This window comes from Ambystoma mexicanum, chromosome 2q (assembly GCF_040938575.1).
Source record: "Ambystoma mexicanum isolate Mex_15411 chromosome 2q, UKY_AmexF1_1, whole genome shotgun sequence".
NCBI lineage: Eukaryota > Metazoa > Chordata > Amphibia > Caudata > Ambystomatidae > Ambystoma > Ambystoma mexicanum.
Window position 1 is genome coordinate 151193570 of NC_090924.1, and position 17192 is coordinate 151210761.

Below are 17192 nucleotides of genomic sequence, written 5' to 3' on the forward strand. Positions count from 1 at the left end.
TGTGCAGCAGAATAATTGTTTGCTCTTTGCAGTTAGCTGAGGCTGCTACAAGTCCATGCAATGGAATTGCTATTAAACAGAAGATGTCCCCCAAAGGAAGAGGTGTTGGAAGTGGAATAGACAGTTACTGGCTTCCTTGACTTGATGAATGGACAAGTCTGTGTCCACCATGGCTCCTAGCTTGCACACTTTTTGAACAAGCTTAGGTGGGGGGGGGTAAATGATTCAGTCCTGATGAAATGGAGAGCAACTAGACCTGTTAGACCACAGAGGATACTGCTTGTCTTGAACGCATTGAGTTATTTACAGTTAATTTATCCTTGGATTTTGGTTAAGTCCTGCCAGCAGCGATTCCTGGTCATACAGTCTCTCCTGAAGGTTTGGATGTAGATGCATCAGCATACATCTGCCACCCAGTGTTATGTGCTAGACGATGAGAGTCATGGGGAGCATTAACATTCTAAAGAGGGTCAGTGATAGTACTGGTCCTTGGGGAAGGCCAGAGGAGATAAATTATATAAATGCACTTGCAAAAGGCAGACCTCATGGAGAGGAATGACCGAAGGGATATCTTTAAATAAATGTCTTTCTTCTTGTACATCTGCCAGTAGATATAGACCTTGGGGAGACATTTTCTGTTCTTTTGATATGCGCGTTTGAGTCTGCTTTTTGCCATTATACTATAGGGTCAAATAAGAATTTGGGATAAATCATTAATTGAAATAAAGAGGGTACATCACACATTAGGTTTTAGTTCACTCACTATGTATATAATTGGATGAATACATTTAGAACACATAATGTTGCCTTATTAGTACATGTATTTTGTACTGGTACACCTTCTGGGTGAGGATAAAGGTTTGGCAGTGGATCAGAAATTTGAGGAATATTAACGAATTGATGAAACCACAAGGCCCTCATGCTTTACTAACTCTAGTTGCTGAAAAGGAATTTTGTGCCTTATTACGGATCCTGTTGTGTGGGAAAAATTGGTGGTAAGTGGCAATAATTCTGTTACTGCCTTTTTACCACCAGTTCACTACACTGCCCAACTCTGAGTCTCGGTTTAGAATGGAGGAGATGCCTTCAGCATTATCACAGAAGGTATCACCACCACTTTACCAGCAAAAACTGAAGAAATGACAGAGGGTGGAATTACCCGGCAGTAATTCCTCCTCAATCTCCATGCAGTCCTATGGATTCCAACAATAGGGATTAACACTGCCATTACACCACTCATAATTTGATGGTAAATCCAGCAGTGGGAGTGGTGGTTGTATTTCCAACATAAATATCACCAATGGGGCCCTTTATTCTTTCTTGCATGTCTCCTCTCCTCTCATTTGCATGTGCAATGGGTGGTATTACTAAAGTATACATACCTCAAGCCAGTAAAAAAGCACCTGAAAAATTATCACTTTTCATGATTATTTTGTGGCACCACTGTAGTAGTTCCAGCCTCCTCTTGATCACAAATTCCCACTCAGAATGCCTACCATTCCTATGATAATGCTTTCTCTTAGCTCTCCTTATTTCATACTGAAAAGTGTGAGGGAAGTACATGGAAGCAGCTGGATTTCGGGTTCTCACGCTGTGTTTACCTGCTCATGCAGTTTCCCAACCTTTCAACAAGGTGTGTGAGGTGCCCAATAGTAGGGCAGGTCTCTGTTATTCCAAAACAAATTTGTTTTGCAGCTGACCAAAAAACAATATGCAATTTTAGACAAGACAGATAACTTAGTTCAAGAAGGTCCAGGATAAACACAGTTATCATAGTGCAAAAAAATAACAAATAGATACTGACATTTCCTTTGGAAGCAACAATAGTCCTAGAGGTTCTCAATTCTCCTCTGTGCCCGATGCGTTCACTGTCTGCTTTCTTTTCCTCAGGGTCACTTCATCGTGTGGGAAGGAGCTCCAGGAGCCCGCATGGCTTGGAAAGGCCACAACCGGCATGTCTTCCTCTTCAAGAACTATATCCTAATCTGTAAACCCAAGCGGGACACCAAAACCGACACGTACAGCTACATCTTCAAGAACATGATGAAGGTTTGGAGCAAGCTGTCTGTACAGATTCCTCAGCCGTTAGCCTATACTCTCCCTGACCCTTTTGCAAACAAAAGACCTTGCTTCCCAAGTGTGATTCAGAAATTAAATATAATTGAAGTAGTTTGTACAGTTTGGCCTAGCTTGGGGATATTTAGTTAGCAGAACAGTGACCGATGAATGCACACTATGGCTTGTTTCTGTGAACAGAACCTATGCGTCTACATCTGCAGGGGATGCAGCCAGGTCACTGTGTACTTCTGTTTTTCTTGCCTTTAGTCACTAAATTATGTCATTAGCATTCACTACTTCCAGCCCTAGTGGTCAGGAATTTTTTTTAAGTATGGAAGTCAAAGAGTAGAAAGGAAATCGGTTCTATGTGAATAGATCTTATTTTAAAGGTCTCAAGAGAAAAAAACAGATTTACAATGCCCGATTTTCTTTTGATTGTATAGCAGCATTGTAAAGGTCTTTTTATCTTGAGACCTTTAAAATGTGTTATTTAAAAAAAAAATATTCAGGGGGTTTCATACCTCTCCCCGCGCACCCCAACCTTCCTCCCCCCACACCCACCCTCTCCTGTGGGATTTCAGGCCCAGCCCCCCGCCCCCACCTAAACACGAGGGAGAAGAGGGTAGAGCATGGGGAGGCGGGGAGAGCTTTTTATAGATCATATGCTATAATTTCCCATTCTTTCTAGTCCGCCAACATATTCATGTTGATGAGCAAGAATGCTGCTGTTCACTAAATTCTACTGGGCTAAAAATTATTTCCTAGGCGTTGCTGGTATAATTTGGCAAATTCCGCTGCATCACAATGTCGCGAAATTCACACCTTACCAAATATTTCAAGTGTTATGAAATAGGGGCCTTAATTCATAGTAAAATCCTCAATTGTGTCTTACAATTCCACATTATTGGTAGAAATCTCAGACATTTGGGCACATTTAGAATTTCAGACTAAAAATGTAGAAACTGGATCTTTACTAGCAAATGCTGAAAACTGTATTTGTACAGTCTGTAAACATTTCGAAAGACACATTTCAGTGATTTGCTATTGAGCAGAAAATGGATGTTTGACATAGAATACCGTAATATGAAACCCTTGAGTGATTCCTTGGCTGAGGTAGGCGGTGCTCTCTAGTCACACCTTGACCATTCTTCAAATCTTCCCTATGATTCTTCCATGACTACTGCCATTTTAAAATCTACATTCGTCATACATGAATCCCCCCTAATCCTGCCTCTGAATGACTGTCTGTTTACAAACATTCTATTCCCAATCCTCTGCACGTACAACTTTATTTAACACCAGTCCAACCTGCTCAAAATATAGTTTATATTAGAGTGTGCCATCTAACCTGAAACGCAGGTGGCAAGCATGGACTGTTAGCCACCTCAATTTTCACAGTCCACTCGCACTTCTTCAGTGAGCCCACTTGAATAGTTCGATGTAAAACAAAAGTCTTTTAAAAGGTCACCAACAGTACACGTTAAAATGTGCATTATGTGAAGAATACCAAATTATAACTGTTAACTTTTAACTTTTTTCCTAATAAATTAGTTTATTAATCTATGGTTTGCAATGAGTCCATCAGTATCCATGTAAGTCGGTCATCTTTTGGGCCACAAGCCTATTATCTAAAGTGTAGATCGTTTTGAAAATATTCTGTTTACTAGTATGATGAAGTTATTTTTTAAATGTTTTGTTGACATGCTGGGTTTTCAGGGTATTTCTACTGGGATATACTTGGGATAATGAGAAGTGTGACTTATAATGCTGTACATGTAATGGACTCTACTCCCCATCCTACTGATATGTCAGGAAACCTCCCAATCGTCCGTGACAATCCTTCTCAGATGTAGGATCATTAACCACAAATAAGGTATTGTTAGGCCTATCAAAATAGAGTAAAGAATGATGACAGCTTTTCTTAAAGTAACAACACAAAAAAGGCAACCTATGGCATATTCATTAATGTTTCTATCTTTTTGAAAAAAGTATAGGCTGTCCTCGATCAGCCTCTAACTCCCATCTTCATTTCCACAGCGAAGGAGATAGCCATGTGCATAAAGTACAACATTCCCAAATGGCCAAAATAGGGTGTTGAAAAAATAATGAATTAATAAATTAATGGGGGACTGACGGATGCACCAACAAATTAATGAATGAATGAATGAATGAAAGAATGAGTGAAGCATTTGAATCGCATGCAGTTCAATCCAAATCCCATGTTCGGTGCACATGACACATATGCTCCATATAGTGACTGTGGCGTAAATGTTTTCTCTCCCATCTCAGCTAACGAACATTGACATTAATGATCAGGTAGAAGGAGATGATCGGGCTTTTGAAATCTGGCATGAACGAGAAGATTCAGTGCGCAAGTACCTTCTTCAGGCCCGCACTTACATCATCAAGAGCTCCTGGGTGAAGGACATCTGTATCATCCAGCAACGTTTCAGCCTCCCAGCCTGGAGTAAGTATGTCCCATGCCACCCCAGAGTGACATACTTAGGTGGGGACACCATTTATTTCTGCTAGCAGATAGCTCATGGTAGCTGTGTGATGCCACCACATACATCCGCCTTAATTATGAGATCTCGCTTTACTTCATTCAGACATCAGAATAGAAAGTGTTCCTACAGTGCTATTAGTAAATAACCCCCACATCTTTTCTTCTATTCCTGTTTGCTTATTGGAAACTAGCAGCTGGTAGGGACAATTTGTGAAGGGAGAGGAAGCAGGGAATGGTCATGAAAAGGAAAGGCGGGAGGATAGATTTGGCAAGGAAATTCAATGATTGTTATGTGATTGGCGAGTGGGCATTAGTGGGTCGAGCATATCCCGTCTCGGCAGCACACCATGTTTTGGATCAGCAAACAAGGTACACGGTACGCACATTATTATTCCAAATTCGGAGCAGACCACTTAATTTCCAAGCCGTCTACCTTCAGCAGAGTGACAATTAAATCAGCTTTATAGATACGAAATCTAAGTGGCATTGAGCATAATGTTACATTTTTGCATCAAGCAGATTTTGCCCTGATGAAGGACCTTGTGGTCCGAAATGCATTGGCCATACCCAAAGACATCTGCTTACGATTCAGAAAAAATAAAATGACCATACCCGTTGTAATGAGAATGTATAGGACCATCTGCAATGAAAACCTGAAAATATTTAACCATATTATAATTGAGTGACTTTAGGTCTTTAGGGTGTGCAGCCCTCACTGAAGGCTGTATATCCATGGTCCTGTTCCTGTTAATTCAATGATTGTGTCATGCAGAGTGAGATTCAGCACGAGGCTCTTAGTTCAGTGAAGAATAGTGGATGGTGGACATATTAAGGGGCGATTTGATATTTATCAGTTTGGAACAGACCCATAGAGTTAGGGTGTCATCCAGTGTGGGATCTTTCAAGATAGGCTTTTCTTAGGATGGTATGTTTAATTAAATAGGTGCCTGCCACTGTTCAAATTCCATCACTTGAGGGGTACTGCCTCTGTTTCAGCAGGGTCCGTTTTTGTGTACTGAAGGGTCTAATGTTCTCTACATGGGAAGTTTGAATCAAAATGGCACGTTCCCGTGGCTAATAAAAGAAGGAAGACCATTTGAGAATTACATTGATTTGTATATAGTGGCACATTACACTGCACTGTACCATGACATGTTCAGGTGATTAAAGTGATTGTATGTGAGACTTCCCTGTATCTCATGGTTTGCACACACAGGCAACATAACTCCTAAATATCACCATTATCACTGTTATGTCATATGCTCTGATAGTCATCACTCACTAGGTGTCTGGGGGTTTTATGTCATTGCTTCAATTTTTGTAGGTCGCCTAACAAAAAGACAGTTTTTTTAGGCCGATTTAAGGTGGCCTACAAAACTCGAAAACATGACATTCCTTCAGTCAACACCCTCAACCGCAACACCACCCCCACCCTCTCTTGTGGGATTTCTTCCAAATCAGGGGGGGGTTACACCACCCGAATCTGCATCCCTCACGCAAAACACAAACACTTACCCGTTCTCCCCTGATGGTACTTCCGGGTGCTGGCGTGCCTGTCAGCCCTAGCACACATTCATGTGCATCGCAGAGGCTGACAGTTCGATTTAGAAAGACCGCTCTGTGTGGTCACAGAGCAGTCTATCTAAATCGTTTTTTTTTTCGTTTTTTTTTTAAAAAAGGTCTTTTGACCTAATACCTAACAGATGGAGCAGGTGAAACACCAGCATTCTTGGTCTTTGTGTCACAGACACAAAATATGATGATATATTCCTGGGTCAGTGCACTCATATTATGTGTCCTAAAATAAAATTGGAGTAGGTCCATTAAGTCCAGATGTGGCACCTAGACAGGTTAAAGAGACAGGGGTTCTCAAGTGCTCTTGGAATTCTGATATCTAGTGCATTGCCCCAGTCCTAGTTACCACAGCACACCATTTGTTAAGCTTTAACTGGACATTTCTCCCAGAACCTCTTAAACCGTGCTTTGAGATCAGCCTAATCAGAAAGTGATCGCCATGCCTACACTTGGACTGGACTAGTTAGGGAAACAGTCTAAACATCAAGGCTCCTGGATACATTCAAGCCATAATCTTCAAAATATTTTAGATGTAGGTAGACATAAACGTAAGGTTCTTTTGCTATTACAAGCACATGCTGAGAATAAAGGACTCATGCAGAGTTTAGTCAGGACATTTATAGATTGAGTTTCTACCATCCATCGTGTAGAATCCGCCCTACATCCACGGTACTGTTCTGGAAGTGTTCTCATGAGAGTAGTAACATCATTGCTCATGAGTTCTCATTAACCTCAGAGATTACAAGTCCAGCAAGAAAGGTCCCAGTTCTCATTTTTTTTTAAAAACTCTTTTTTATTGACTTGACTGCACAACAAAGGACCAGAGGAAGACCACAAGGCACCAGCGCAATTTACAAACAGTATGAGGAAGAAACATATACAATTGCATGAATGTAGCATATCAATAATGGGAAATATACAGAGAGTAATATACATGCCCCGGGATAGTATGCTATTTAGGGGGAAGCATCTGGGGATGTAGAAGAAGAGGTGGAGGGCGAGGTCATGGCAGAGATATAGTCACGGAATCTCGGACCGATTTCCTTTGGTCTGGAGTGGGGATGTTGTAGAGCACTCCAGGACTGCTCAGTATCATGAGCCCATGTGACCGATCTGAGCCACTGGGTGTAGGTAGGCGCTCTAGGGCGAAGCCAGCAGGGTAATATACAGCGAACTGCCAGTAGCATGCAGAGGCCTGCCAATTTCTTAGCATCGCGGGGGAGCTGTGGGAAATCATGGAATAAGCAATGTAGTGGGGTGGGGGTGATTGGGTGATCTAGAATGTCTGATAATGTAGAGCAGATGTCTAGCCAGAATTGGGACAAATGGGGGCATAGCCACAGCATGTGTATATAGGAGGCCTGATCTGCGCCGCACCTAGGACAGGTAGGGGGGTTGGCATGAAACATGCGGTGGAGTCTCACGGGTGTATGATGGTACCTGTGTAAGACTTTGAACTGAATGAGCTTAAATTTAGTATTGTAGGAGACCTCGTGAGTCCGGGCGCACATCCAAGCCCACCTCTCGTCAGTTATTTCGGCATCAAGGTCCTCCCCCCATCTGCGTCTCAGCTCGGCAAAGTGGGGGGCCGCTCTGGTCTGCAGTAAGGAGTAGAGCCGCGACACTTTACCGCTGAAGGAGAGATAGGAGCAGAGCTCCTCCACTATAGGTTCATCAGTGGGCAAGGCGGGGAAGTCTGGATAAGTGGACTTGAGATGCGCTCGAAGTAAAGAGTACTGTAGCCACACCGAAGGTCGGTGCCTGAGTAGGGGGGGAGGTCAGACCATTCTATGAAGTTCCCCTGTTCGAAGGCATCGCGTAAAGTCAGGAAGCCAGCAGCGGCCCAGCGGGCGACTACCGAGAGTGGGATGTGTGGAACATCGGGAAGGAAGTTCCACAGAGGCAGATCCCCGTGAAACGGACGGGGTGAGCCGACCATGGACCAGAGTTTAGTCAACGCCAGAGCCGTACAAGCCACCGGGTTCGCAGAGTTTAAGGAAGGGGAGATTGTGCGGAGGACCAGGGACCCGATCACTCGGTCACAGACAGCCAGCTTCTCAAGGCGAACATGAGGGGGGGGATCAGTAGTGTTGAACCAGAATGCAGCAAACTGTGATTGGGCCACCACCCAGTATCTGATGAAGTCGGGTGCGCTAAAGCCGCCCAACGCCTTAGGGTCAGTTAGTGTAGTCAATTTGAGCCGAACGGCCCCGGAGTGCCAAAGGAATGTGTTGCATATGGTGCGCAGTGTTTGAAAAAAGGTATCCCCAGGCCACAGAAGGAGATTGGTAAAACGATACAGTAATTGAGGTAATCCGATCATTTTGAGTATGCCTATTCTGCCCGCTAGCGAAAGGGGGAGCTTAGTTCAGCTTGAGGTTTTAGTTTCAAGCTTGGTTAAATAAGTGTGATAATTGTCGTCTCGTAGCTGTGACAGGTGCCTGGAGACCACCACTCCCAGGTAGGTAAAGCTAGATGAAGCCCAGGTGAACCCATGCAGATCCTGAGGGGGTTGTGTCGAGTCCGTGAGCGGGAATAATATAGACTTGGAGCAATTGACCGTCAAACCTGATATGTCCCCAAATCGAGCCACATCTGTCAGTATTGGTAAAAAATTAATTTCAGGGGATCGAACAAACAACAGGGTATCGTCAGCATAAAGGGAGACTATGTCGGTCTGGCCAGACGTGCGCAGCCCTCTGTGTGAGTGTGACTGCCGGATCATGTCAGCGAAGGGTTCCATGGCAATTGCAAAAATAAGCGGAGAGAAGGGGCATCCCTGACATGTTCCTCTAAATATCTGAAAAGGGGAAGAGCATCTGTCTTCCGTACGGACCTTGACTGACGGGGCAGTGTAAAGAAGCTTTATCCAGGCGCGAAAGTTGGGACCGAATTTACATTTCTCGAGGACGCACCACAAGTATTTCCAAGAAACTGAATCGAATGTTTTTTGCATGTCTAATGTGGCCGCCACTGCATGTGTGGCCGGGTTGATTCTGTTAAGGATATTAAAGAGTCTCCTTAAATTTAGGGAGGTGGACCTGCCCGGGACAAAGCCTGCTTGGTCTGGGTGAACAATGTGGGACATATACGGTCCCAAGCGGTTGGCAAGTAGTTTGGCAAATATTTTAATATCGCTATTAATCAGGGAGAGGGGTCTATAGGAGCTACACTGCGTGGGGGCTTTACCAGGCTTGAGGAGCACTGTGATGAGTGCCTCACGGAGAGATGGTGGGAGTATGCCCATTTCGCACGATTCCTCCCACAGGGCCAGCAGGTGCGGCGCTAGTTGGGCTTTGTATAATTTGTAGAAATCCCTCGGGAGCCCGTCGGGGCCGGGGGCCTTCCCCGCTGCCAGTGACTCGATGGCCTCAACGATTTCCTCTAGAGTAAAGGGCCGCTCAAGGGAGGCACTAGTTTCGGCTGATAGGACTGATAACGGGAGGTTCTCTAAGTAGGAGTTGATTTCGGATATCTGGGAGGTGTCGACCTCCGAGTACAGGGAGATATAAAATGCGAGAAACTCGGAGTTGATGTCTTGAGGGGAGGTGGCGAGTGTGCCATCTGGTCTAGCAATGGCTGGTATGCTGGGGGCACCAAGTTCGCGGCGTAGCAGTCTAGCCAACATTCTGCCGGGGCGTTCACCCTTGCCGTATTTCCTCGCCAAACGAGGGGAGTCCAGGAACTTAACCTCGCGTTCAGCAAGGCCACGGAACCTGTCCAGCTCAGTGCCCAGATTTGCCAAGGTAGCCGGGGAGTGATCTACAGCGTACTGTGATTCATAAGCAGATAGGGCCGATTCGCTGGTAGCGATGTCGGCGCGGATGGTTTTAAGGATACCACTGCTCTTAGAGATGGCGACTCCTCTCGTGTGTGCCTTGAAGGCTTCCCATAGCACGGCATGTGTAGAGACAGAATTTAAGTTAATCTCGAAATACTCCTCAATTGAGGATTCGAGCTCGGAGGCGAAAACCTGGTCGAGGAGCGCGTGAGGACTCAACCTCCACAGCCTTGGTTTGTTGGCGTCAGGTCCCCAATTTAAGGAAATTAGTACTGGTGAGTGGTCCGATAGTGTCCTGGGGAGAATGGCTAAGCTAGTTACGCATCTAATCAGTAAGTCTGTGACCAGCCATCTATCTATTCTGGAGTGGGAATCGTGTACTGAGGAGTAAAAGGAGTAAGTACGGTCATCAGGATGCATTAGGCGCCAAGCGTCCACCAGTGCCAAGCGGGGAAGCGAGGTCAAGATCGAGTAGGCCGCTCTAGACAGTTGACGAGGGCGAGAGCCGGCCCTATGCAAGGTGACATCTAATATAGTATTGAAATCCCCGCCCCATAAAATGGGGATCAGGGGGTAGCTCTCAAGTAACGTGACTAGGTGATGGTAGAAGTCGGGGTCGTCAACGTTGGGACCGTATATGTTCAGGATGATTATCTCCTGGTGCTGCAGTATACCAGTGATGAGTACAAATCTACCAAGTGGGTCTATGTGGGATTGGTGACAGGTAAACTTGAGACTACTATGTATTAGGGTAAGGGTGTCTCGACTCTGAGTGGAATAGTTAGTGTAATATCTCTGGGAGCCCCATTGTCTGGCGAATCGCTCACATTGCTCTGAGCGAGCGTGGGTTTCCTGTAGGCAAAGGATCTTCGCTCCGTGGCGTTCGGCGTGGAGCTGGATCTGCCGCATCTTCTTATGATTGCCTAATCCCCTGACATTCTAGCTCATAAAAGTCAGGGAGGTATCAGCCATTTTCATATGAATGGCGGTGGAATAAACAAGGGTGGATTCCAGGGTCGTGAAAATTGTGTACCTTAGGTGTATGCAGATGGTGGACTGTATATGTGGATTGCTTGGGCGCGGTGTCTGCGGGGCCTCCGGAGGCTGTCAAGACATTTTTAAACCAGAACGTTCCCTTCCAACCCCCCGCCCATATCCCTCCCCCAATCAGAGGGATGAAACCCGAACAAAACCAGAACAACCGTGAACTTTTAGGCATCAGCGCCTGGGGGATTGTTAGCAGCCGGCCAATGGCCGCCGGACTGGGGAGAGCGTAAGGAGGTTTATACTACGTGGTAGGTAAAGGTGGAGAACATAGAGCGGGTGCAGGTCATCACGGTACCAGACCCATAAGCTAGGACCCGCAGAGAAACAGGATGGGGTCGTGCGATCCGATACAGCGCAAGAAAGGAACAGGCAAAATCATGGTTAATGAGGGACCAGGGTGCAGGAACATGATACAGAAGTGGATGGGTTGAGAGAGCAGGGTAGGCCCAGGCTGTGAGTCCAACAAGAAACAGATAATAGGAACTATGATGAGACAGCATGGTAACAAAACATTGCCTATACGGAAAGGTGAAGGGGTAACAGAAGCAACCTGTGCAGTAGTGGGCTACGATGAGTAGTTCTCACAGTGAGGGAGGGAGCGCCATGGCGGTCCAATCCCATGGGACAGGTATGATAATAGATGATGAAGCATGTGAGACATATTAACATTGCTTAGATCAGCCAGGTATGTGTTTGTCTATAAACTTCGAAGCCTCTTCCGGGATGGTAAAGAAATACGTTTGATTAGAATGTTCGATCCTCAGTTTGGCAGGGAAAAGCATGGAGTACTTGACTCCCAAGTCTCGAAGTCTTTTCTTCTCCGCAAGGAAGGTTTTACGCTCTTGCTGAACAGCCACCGAGTAATACGGATACAAGTGTATTCTAGCCGCCCCCAGATGTAGCTCCCCCTCGCGATCGCGGAAGTTGAGGATTCTGGCTATGATGGGACGGGGCGGGGCACCTGGCCTGGGCTTGGCAGTTAGGGATCGGTGGGCTCTCTCCACTGCAAATTGTGCTGACAGCTTGGGGTTGTCCAGGAGCGTCAGGAGGGTGCGCTCCACGTACTCCTCCATAGGCTCTCGAATGTTGTCCTCCGGTATACCTACAATGCAGAGGTTATTCCTCCTGGAGCGGGATTCGAGGTCATCATTTTTCTTCTCGACTGCAGAGACCCGGCTGGTCAAGGTAGTTACAGCGGTACGCAAGGAAATCAGGTCATCCTCTGCGGTGCCAACCCTTGTCTCAATTTCAGCGACCCTGCTGTCCGTCCTCTCCATATGGGCCTTAATAGACGAGATGGTCCCATTCATATCGTCTAACTTAGTATGGAGTGTGGTGAAACCCTCTCGCATGTACTCTAGCATTTTCTGCGAGTCGTCAGAGGTGGAGGGTGCAGTGGTGGTCGGTGATTCCTCCGGGGGATCAGAAAGTGACTTGGAGGGGGTCTTAGCAAACATGTTTAGTGAACTTTGCTTCTTATTGGAGCCGGTTCCCTTAGTCATGGTGGAGAGCAGAGCTATAAGTTCAGGAGTGCTATAAATGGGGAGCGGTGGGAGCACAGTCGTGAGCAACTTAGAGCAGGCGGTTCACTGCGAGGAGGAATGAGACGAGCAGACAGAGCTCCCGTGGTACGGGTTGGATGCCACACTACAAGCGGGGGAAGGCGAGCAGACAATGCACCGGCAACAGGCGGGAGGGCAATCAGCAGTAGTACAGGCCGGCCGCCGGTGTAGGTCCAAGTGAACCAGGAGATACACAAAGTCCACAGCACCACCGCGCTCGTGATGGCTCCCCGCGAAGCCCAGGCACGTCGCCGTGTATAAGTAAGGGTATATGGCAGGGACCACACCAAGCCAGTCAGTAGGTAACAAGCTATGCTCCCCTAGGTTGCCATGGGCCGACAGAGGCAGGGCAGCGCCGGGGGACAAGGGACAGGCCAACCTCAAGCTGGGCGCGAGAGACCCAGCAATGGTGGAATGGAACCAGGGGAGTGCTCCGCCGGGAGCAGAGAGGTGGTGGCCGGCAGGGTCACGCCAGTAAGCCAGTCGCGTTGCCCCTGGGCTGCAAGAGCACAGGGAAGCCAAAAGTTTGTAGTGCTGGTAGACGCAGGCCTGATGTAGCACGCCAGTTCAGTCAGCTCGTGATAAGTGGTAGGGAAAGGGGGGGAACGGCAGCAGTGCGGCGCGGGCCACCAGCCGCAGTATGTGACCCCACAGTGCACGGGGGGAGAGAGCAATTTCAGGAGAGGCGCCCCAAGCGCGGGGGGCTCGGTGCAGAACTAAGTAGAGACGTGGCGGGCCGCGAGGCGCGCCTGTAGTGAGCGGAGCGGGCAGCACGGGATCACTGCAGCTAGTGAGACGACTCCCTCCGTGTCCCCCACCTTGCCGTGAGGAGAGTTCTGTGTTCCATGGGAGGGGGGGCAACGGAGGAAGAGCAGGTAAGTAAGTTGGAGGAGAGAGGACCTGCGGTGGTGACTCCGTTCCCCGCCGTGTGAGATCAGGAGGCGGGAGACTCCGGGGCCCAGTAAGCCAGTCACGTTGCCCCCGGGCTGCAAGAGCACAGGGAGGCCAAAGGTTTGTAAAGCTGGTGGTCGTAGGCTTGATACGACACGCCGGTGCAGTCAGCTCGTGGTGAGTTGCAGGAAAAGAGGGCAACGGTACTAGCGCAGTCCGGCGTGGGCCTCCAGCCGCAGTATGTGTCCAATTACAGGAGAGGTGTCCCCAGGGCGGGGGGCCTGGCACGGAGCCGCCGCCGCGCAGAGGCACAGCGGGCCGCGCGGCTCCCCCGCAGTGAACAAGGATGGAAGTCCGGGAGCCACGGAGCCAGTGAAGACAACCCCCCCTGTGCCCCCTACCTTGCCGTAAGCAGTGTTCTGTGTTCTGAGGGGGGCAGCGGAGGGAGGGCAGGTGAGTAAGCTGGAGGAGAGAGGACCTGCGGCTGTGTCTCCGTCCCCTGCCCTGTGGGACCAGGAGGCGGGTGGACTCCGGGGCCTCCAGGCTCCCACGAAGTTGGCGGGCTGCAGTGGTTGCGAAGCCAGTGGAGTCCCAAGTGGGTATGCAGGAGCTCTGGTACAGGGTGGCCGCCCGGGCCGCATGAGAGGGCCCCGATGCCCCTCCCCCGCAGCGGTCCGCAGCGCTGCGCCCTACAGTGTCGGGGAGAGCCGCAGATCCAGGAGCCGCGGCCCGGAGCGGGCTAGCGATCCGCGGCCCCAGTCCAAACGGGGCCTACAACAGGCAAGCAGGAAAGCAGGGTAAAGGAAGGAGAACCTGCGTCAATATCTTCGTTGCCCGCCGCGCAAGGCCGGGAGCGGGGACTCCGGAACCTCCAGGCCACCACGAAGTCGATCAGCGGGGGTGGTGGCGTATCAGAGTGGGGTCCTCAGTGGTGAGCAGGAGCCTGGATCCGGGAGATGCCGGGTGAATCCGCCGGCCGTGGAAGCTCGGCCCGCTCGGGAGGTCTTCAACGCCCCTCCCCCGCAGCGGCCTGCAGCGCCGCGCTCTCTAGTGTCAGAGAGAGCTGCAGTTCCTGGAGCCGCAGCACGGCTCGGAGATGAAACCACAGCCCCAATCCGAGCGGGGCTCAAAGCTCAGCTCCCGGGGGAAGCCCAGGTCCAGGAGTTGGCAGAGGGGTAGGTTGAAGGTTCACCCACAAACACCGCCAGTGTAGAGTAGAATCGTAGTATATTAGGGCACTTTTTTAGGTTTTTGCGCTCTCCCAGTCCGGAGCACTGCAGTTAGGCGGCCATCTTGTTTCGGCGCAACAGCGCCCCCCAGGTCCCAGTTCTCATTTAAATGTTTTTCTTTTTGAGGAACTAAGAGGCATGCATGCCCGCTCTGCCCACTTTTCCAGTCTGTCCTTTTTGGCTCTTGTAAGACTTTGTTGTGTAGATATCTCTTTATTTAACACAACACTTAATACAAGATATTAGCATGTTTCAAATAAGAGCTCTCAATTTAGGCACAAATGTGAAATGGCGAGGAGCAGGAAGAACACTTGTTTTTCCCAGAATCACAAAGTGAATTCAAGTAGGAACACTGCGGTCGCTTCCAAAGACAGTCATTTATATTCCACATTAAGATTTTCTCATTAGCTACTGCTAACAGCTTCAAAACTGTGACTGTGGAGGAATATGAAGTACCAGTGAAAAGAACCGCTAGTGTCTTCTTTTTGCTCTTAATTGGATAATACAACTATGCTAAATGAAGGCAACATTGTATTTTTGGTTGCAATTCGTACCTGATGCTAAGAGCAGACACTCGTAAAAACAATATCCATGTTATGCAAAAACAGGAACATGACAGACTGCGATTAATGATTGAATGAACTAACGAATGCTGGCTACGTCAAGCGTTTAGAGCAATGGGTCTGGTGGAAATATCTCACAACCTGCCTGGCAGACAAGGCCGAAGGCAGTCTGTGTGCTGTGCCCCTCAGTATAGGGAATATTGTTCATGGCTGGGCAGATGTATCTACGTTTTTAGCTAGAATGCAGACTCGAAGGTGCCTTTAAACCCATGGATTTCAGTCGTTTTTGACAATTTAAGGGCCCATGTCAAAATGTGTTCACGAATGTATGCTAAAGATTACTTATGGCAGAAGGGCTCAAGGGCCATCAACACAGATCGCACTTGCTGCAAAAATCTTTCACATATTGGGCTAGAGATAATTTTTTTTAAAGATCAGCAGTTTAAGTAGAAAGATTAAGATTGCGTCAAGTTTGAATTTACAAAAGAAAAATGCGAATTTTTCATTGTAACAAAATGGTTTCCTTCCTTGTATTTATGCATGTGTGGGATTTGTATAGTCTGAACCTAGCTTGCAAGCAATGGAGCACTTCAAAAAAATAGGAACATACAGAGTGAAGGACAGGGTGGTGGGATGAGAAAGTGAAGACATATTATCAGGAGGTCAAAGACGACAAGGTGTTTCTTGCTTATCTGAAAGTATGGTTACATTCATAGCAGGATGCTAAATGCTCTGCCTTCTCTCCTTGCAATGTTCCATGTAAACGATAAATTGCAAACTCTTCTTCATTCCTCAGGTCCTCCTGAATTTGTCGAAAAACTGGCCGATTGCACAGCAGAATTGGGAGAGACAGTGAAACTTGCCTGCCGTGCCATTGGATCACCGAAGCCTGTCGTCAGCTGGTACAAAGGTGCGACAAGAGGGTTGAGCCTGTAATTCATATCATGATCTGAGCTTTTCTTTTTTTCCATACAGATGGCTGCTTACGTCTTTGGTGAATCACTAAGTCTTCAATGTGCCAATACTTTCAAAATCTACAGTGCCTGGCACCAGACCACATTGTGGTAACCAAGGAAACCCAACATCCTTCCCCACACACATAAACTTCTGCTTGGTCATGTTAATAGTACAGGCCTAATAACAGCAAGAGAATGAATTTAAACAGAGAATCCACGCATTATTGTCATACAGTTTGACTGAAGCAAGGGTTTTTGGGCTTGATTCTAAAATAATGTTTTTTTGGAAATATCAGATATCTTTAAGAAACTCGAGGAAATGTTATCACAGGTTTGCTCACAATTCCTGACAATCGGGATCTGCCCTTATGATCATAGATCCCTCATTTTCGTCTAGCAAGGGTGTGATTTGCTGTAACAATCCATATGAATCTGCCATACAAAGGTGTGGAATAAAAAGGGACTGCAAGTGCTGCAGTAGGAAGGGTAATGGGCAGACTGAGTGCTCCTGGGGAACATTTCATGATCTCACTAGCTCTTCATCTATGTCAGACAGGAGTGTGTGAGAAAACAGGATGCATGCTCTCATCTCATGCTCCGTCTCACAGCATTAGTGTACGACACCCCAATTACATTAAATTATCTGTAGTGTATTTCTTGGATTCTGCTGTTATTTTCAAACTTCTGCATTTTTAAAAGTGCTTCCATACATATATATTTATAAATCTTGTTTCTATTTCTCCACGTTTCCCTTTCTCCGGCCATGCCCGTTTCAGTTCTAACCTACAGCCATTGCCCTGCTTCTTATTCTTCAATATTTACCACCATTGGTGCCCCTTCTTCTGCTTTTCCAATCTTTAATTCCTTCAATCCCCTCATGTGTCTTTCCTCACTTTTCACATTATTACTTCCATTGCTCACACTTTTGCCTTTATCTTGATCACCATTTTGATTCCATCCTGCCCTTTGGGCACCTTCCTTTTGCTCTCCCCTTTTCCAATTCCATGCTCCTATGTAGCCTCCT

The 17192-nt window shown here is 47.4% G+C and overlaps 1 protein-coding gene across 12 annotated transcripts in view; it reads left to right on the forward strand.

Moving 5' to 3' along the window:
- The window catches only part of OBSCN (obscurin, cytoskeletal calmodulin and titin-interacting RhoGEF), a 3169051-nt gene that overhangs the window by 1945949 nt on the left and 1205910 nt on the right, over window positions 1-17192 (forward strand). For all 12 annotated transcript variants that reach the window (XM_069647058.1, XM_069647065.1, XM_069647061.1 and 9 more), the window contains 3 exons: window positions 1891-2049; window positions 4348-4525; window positions 16009-16122. In XM_069647058.1, coding sequence (XP_069503159.1) covers window positions 1891-2049; window positions 4348-4525; window positions 16009-16122 — 451 coding nt within the window. The remainder of the gene's footprint in view (window positions 1-1890; window positions 2050-4347; window positions 4526-16008; window positions 16123-17192) is intronic.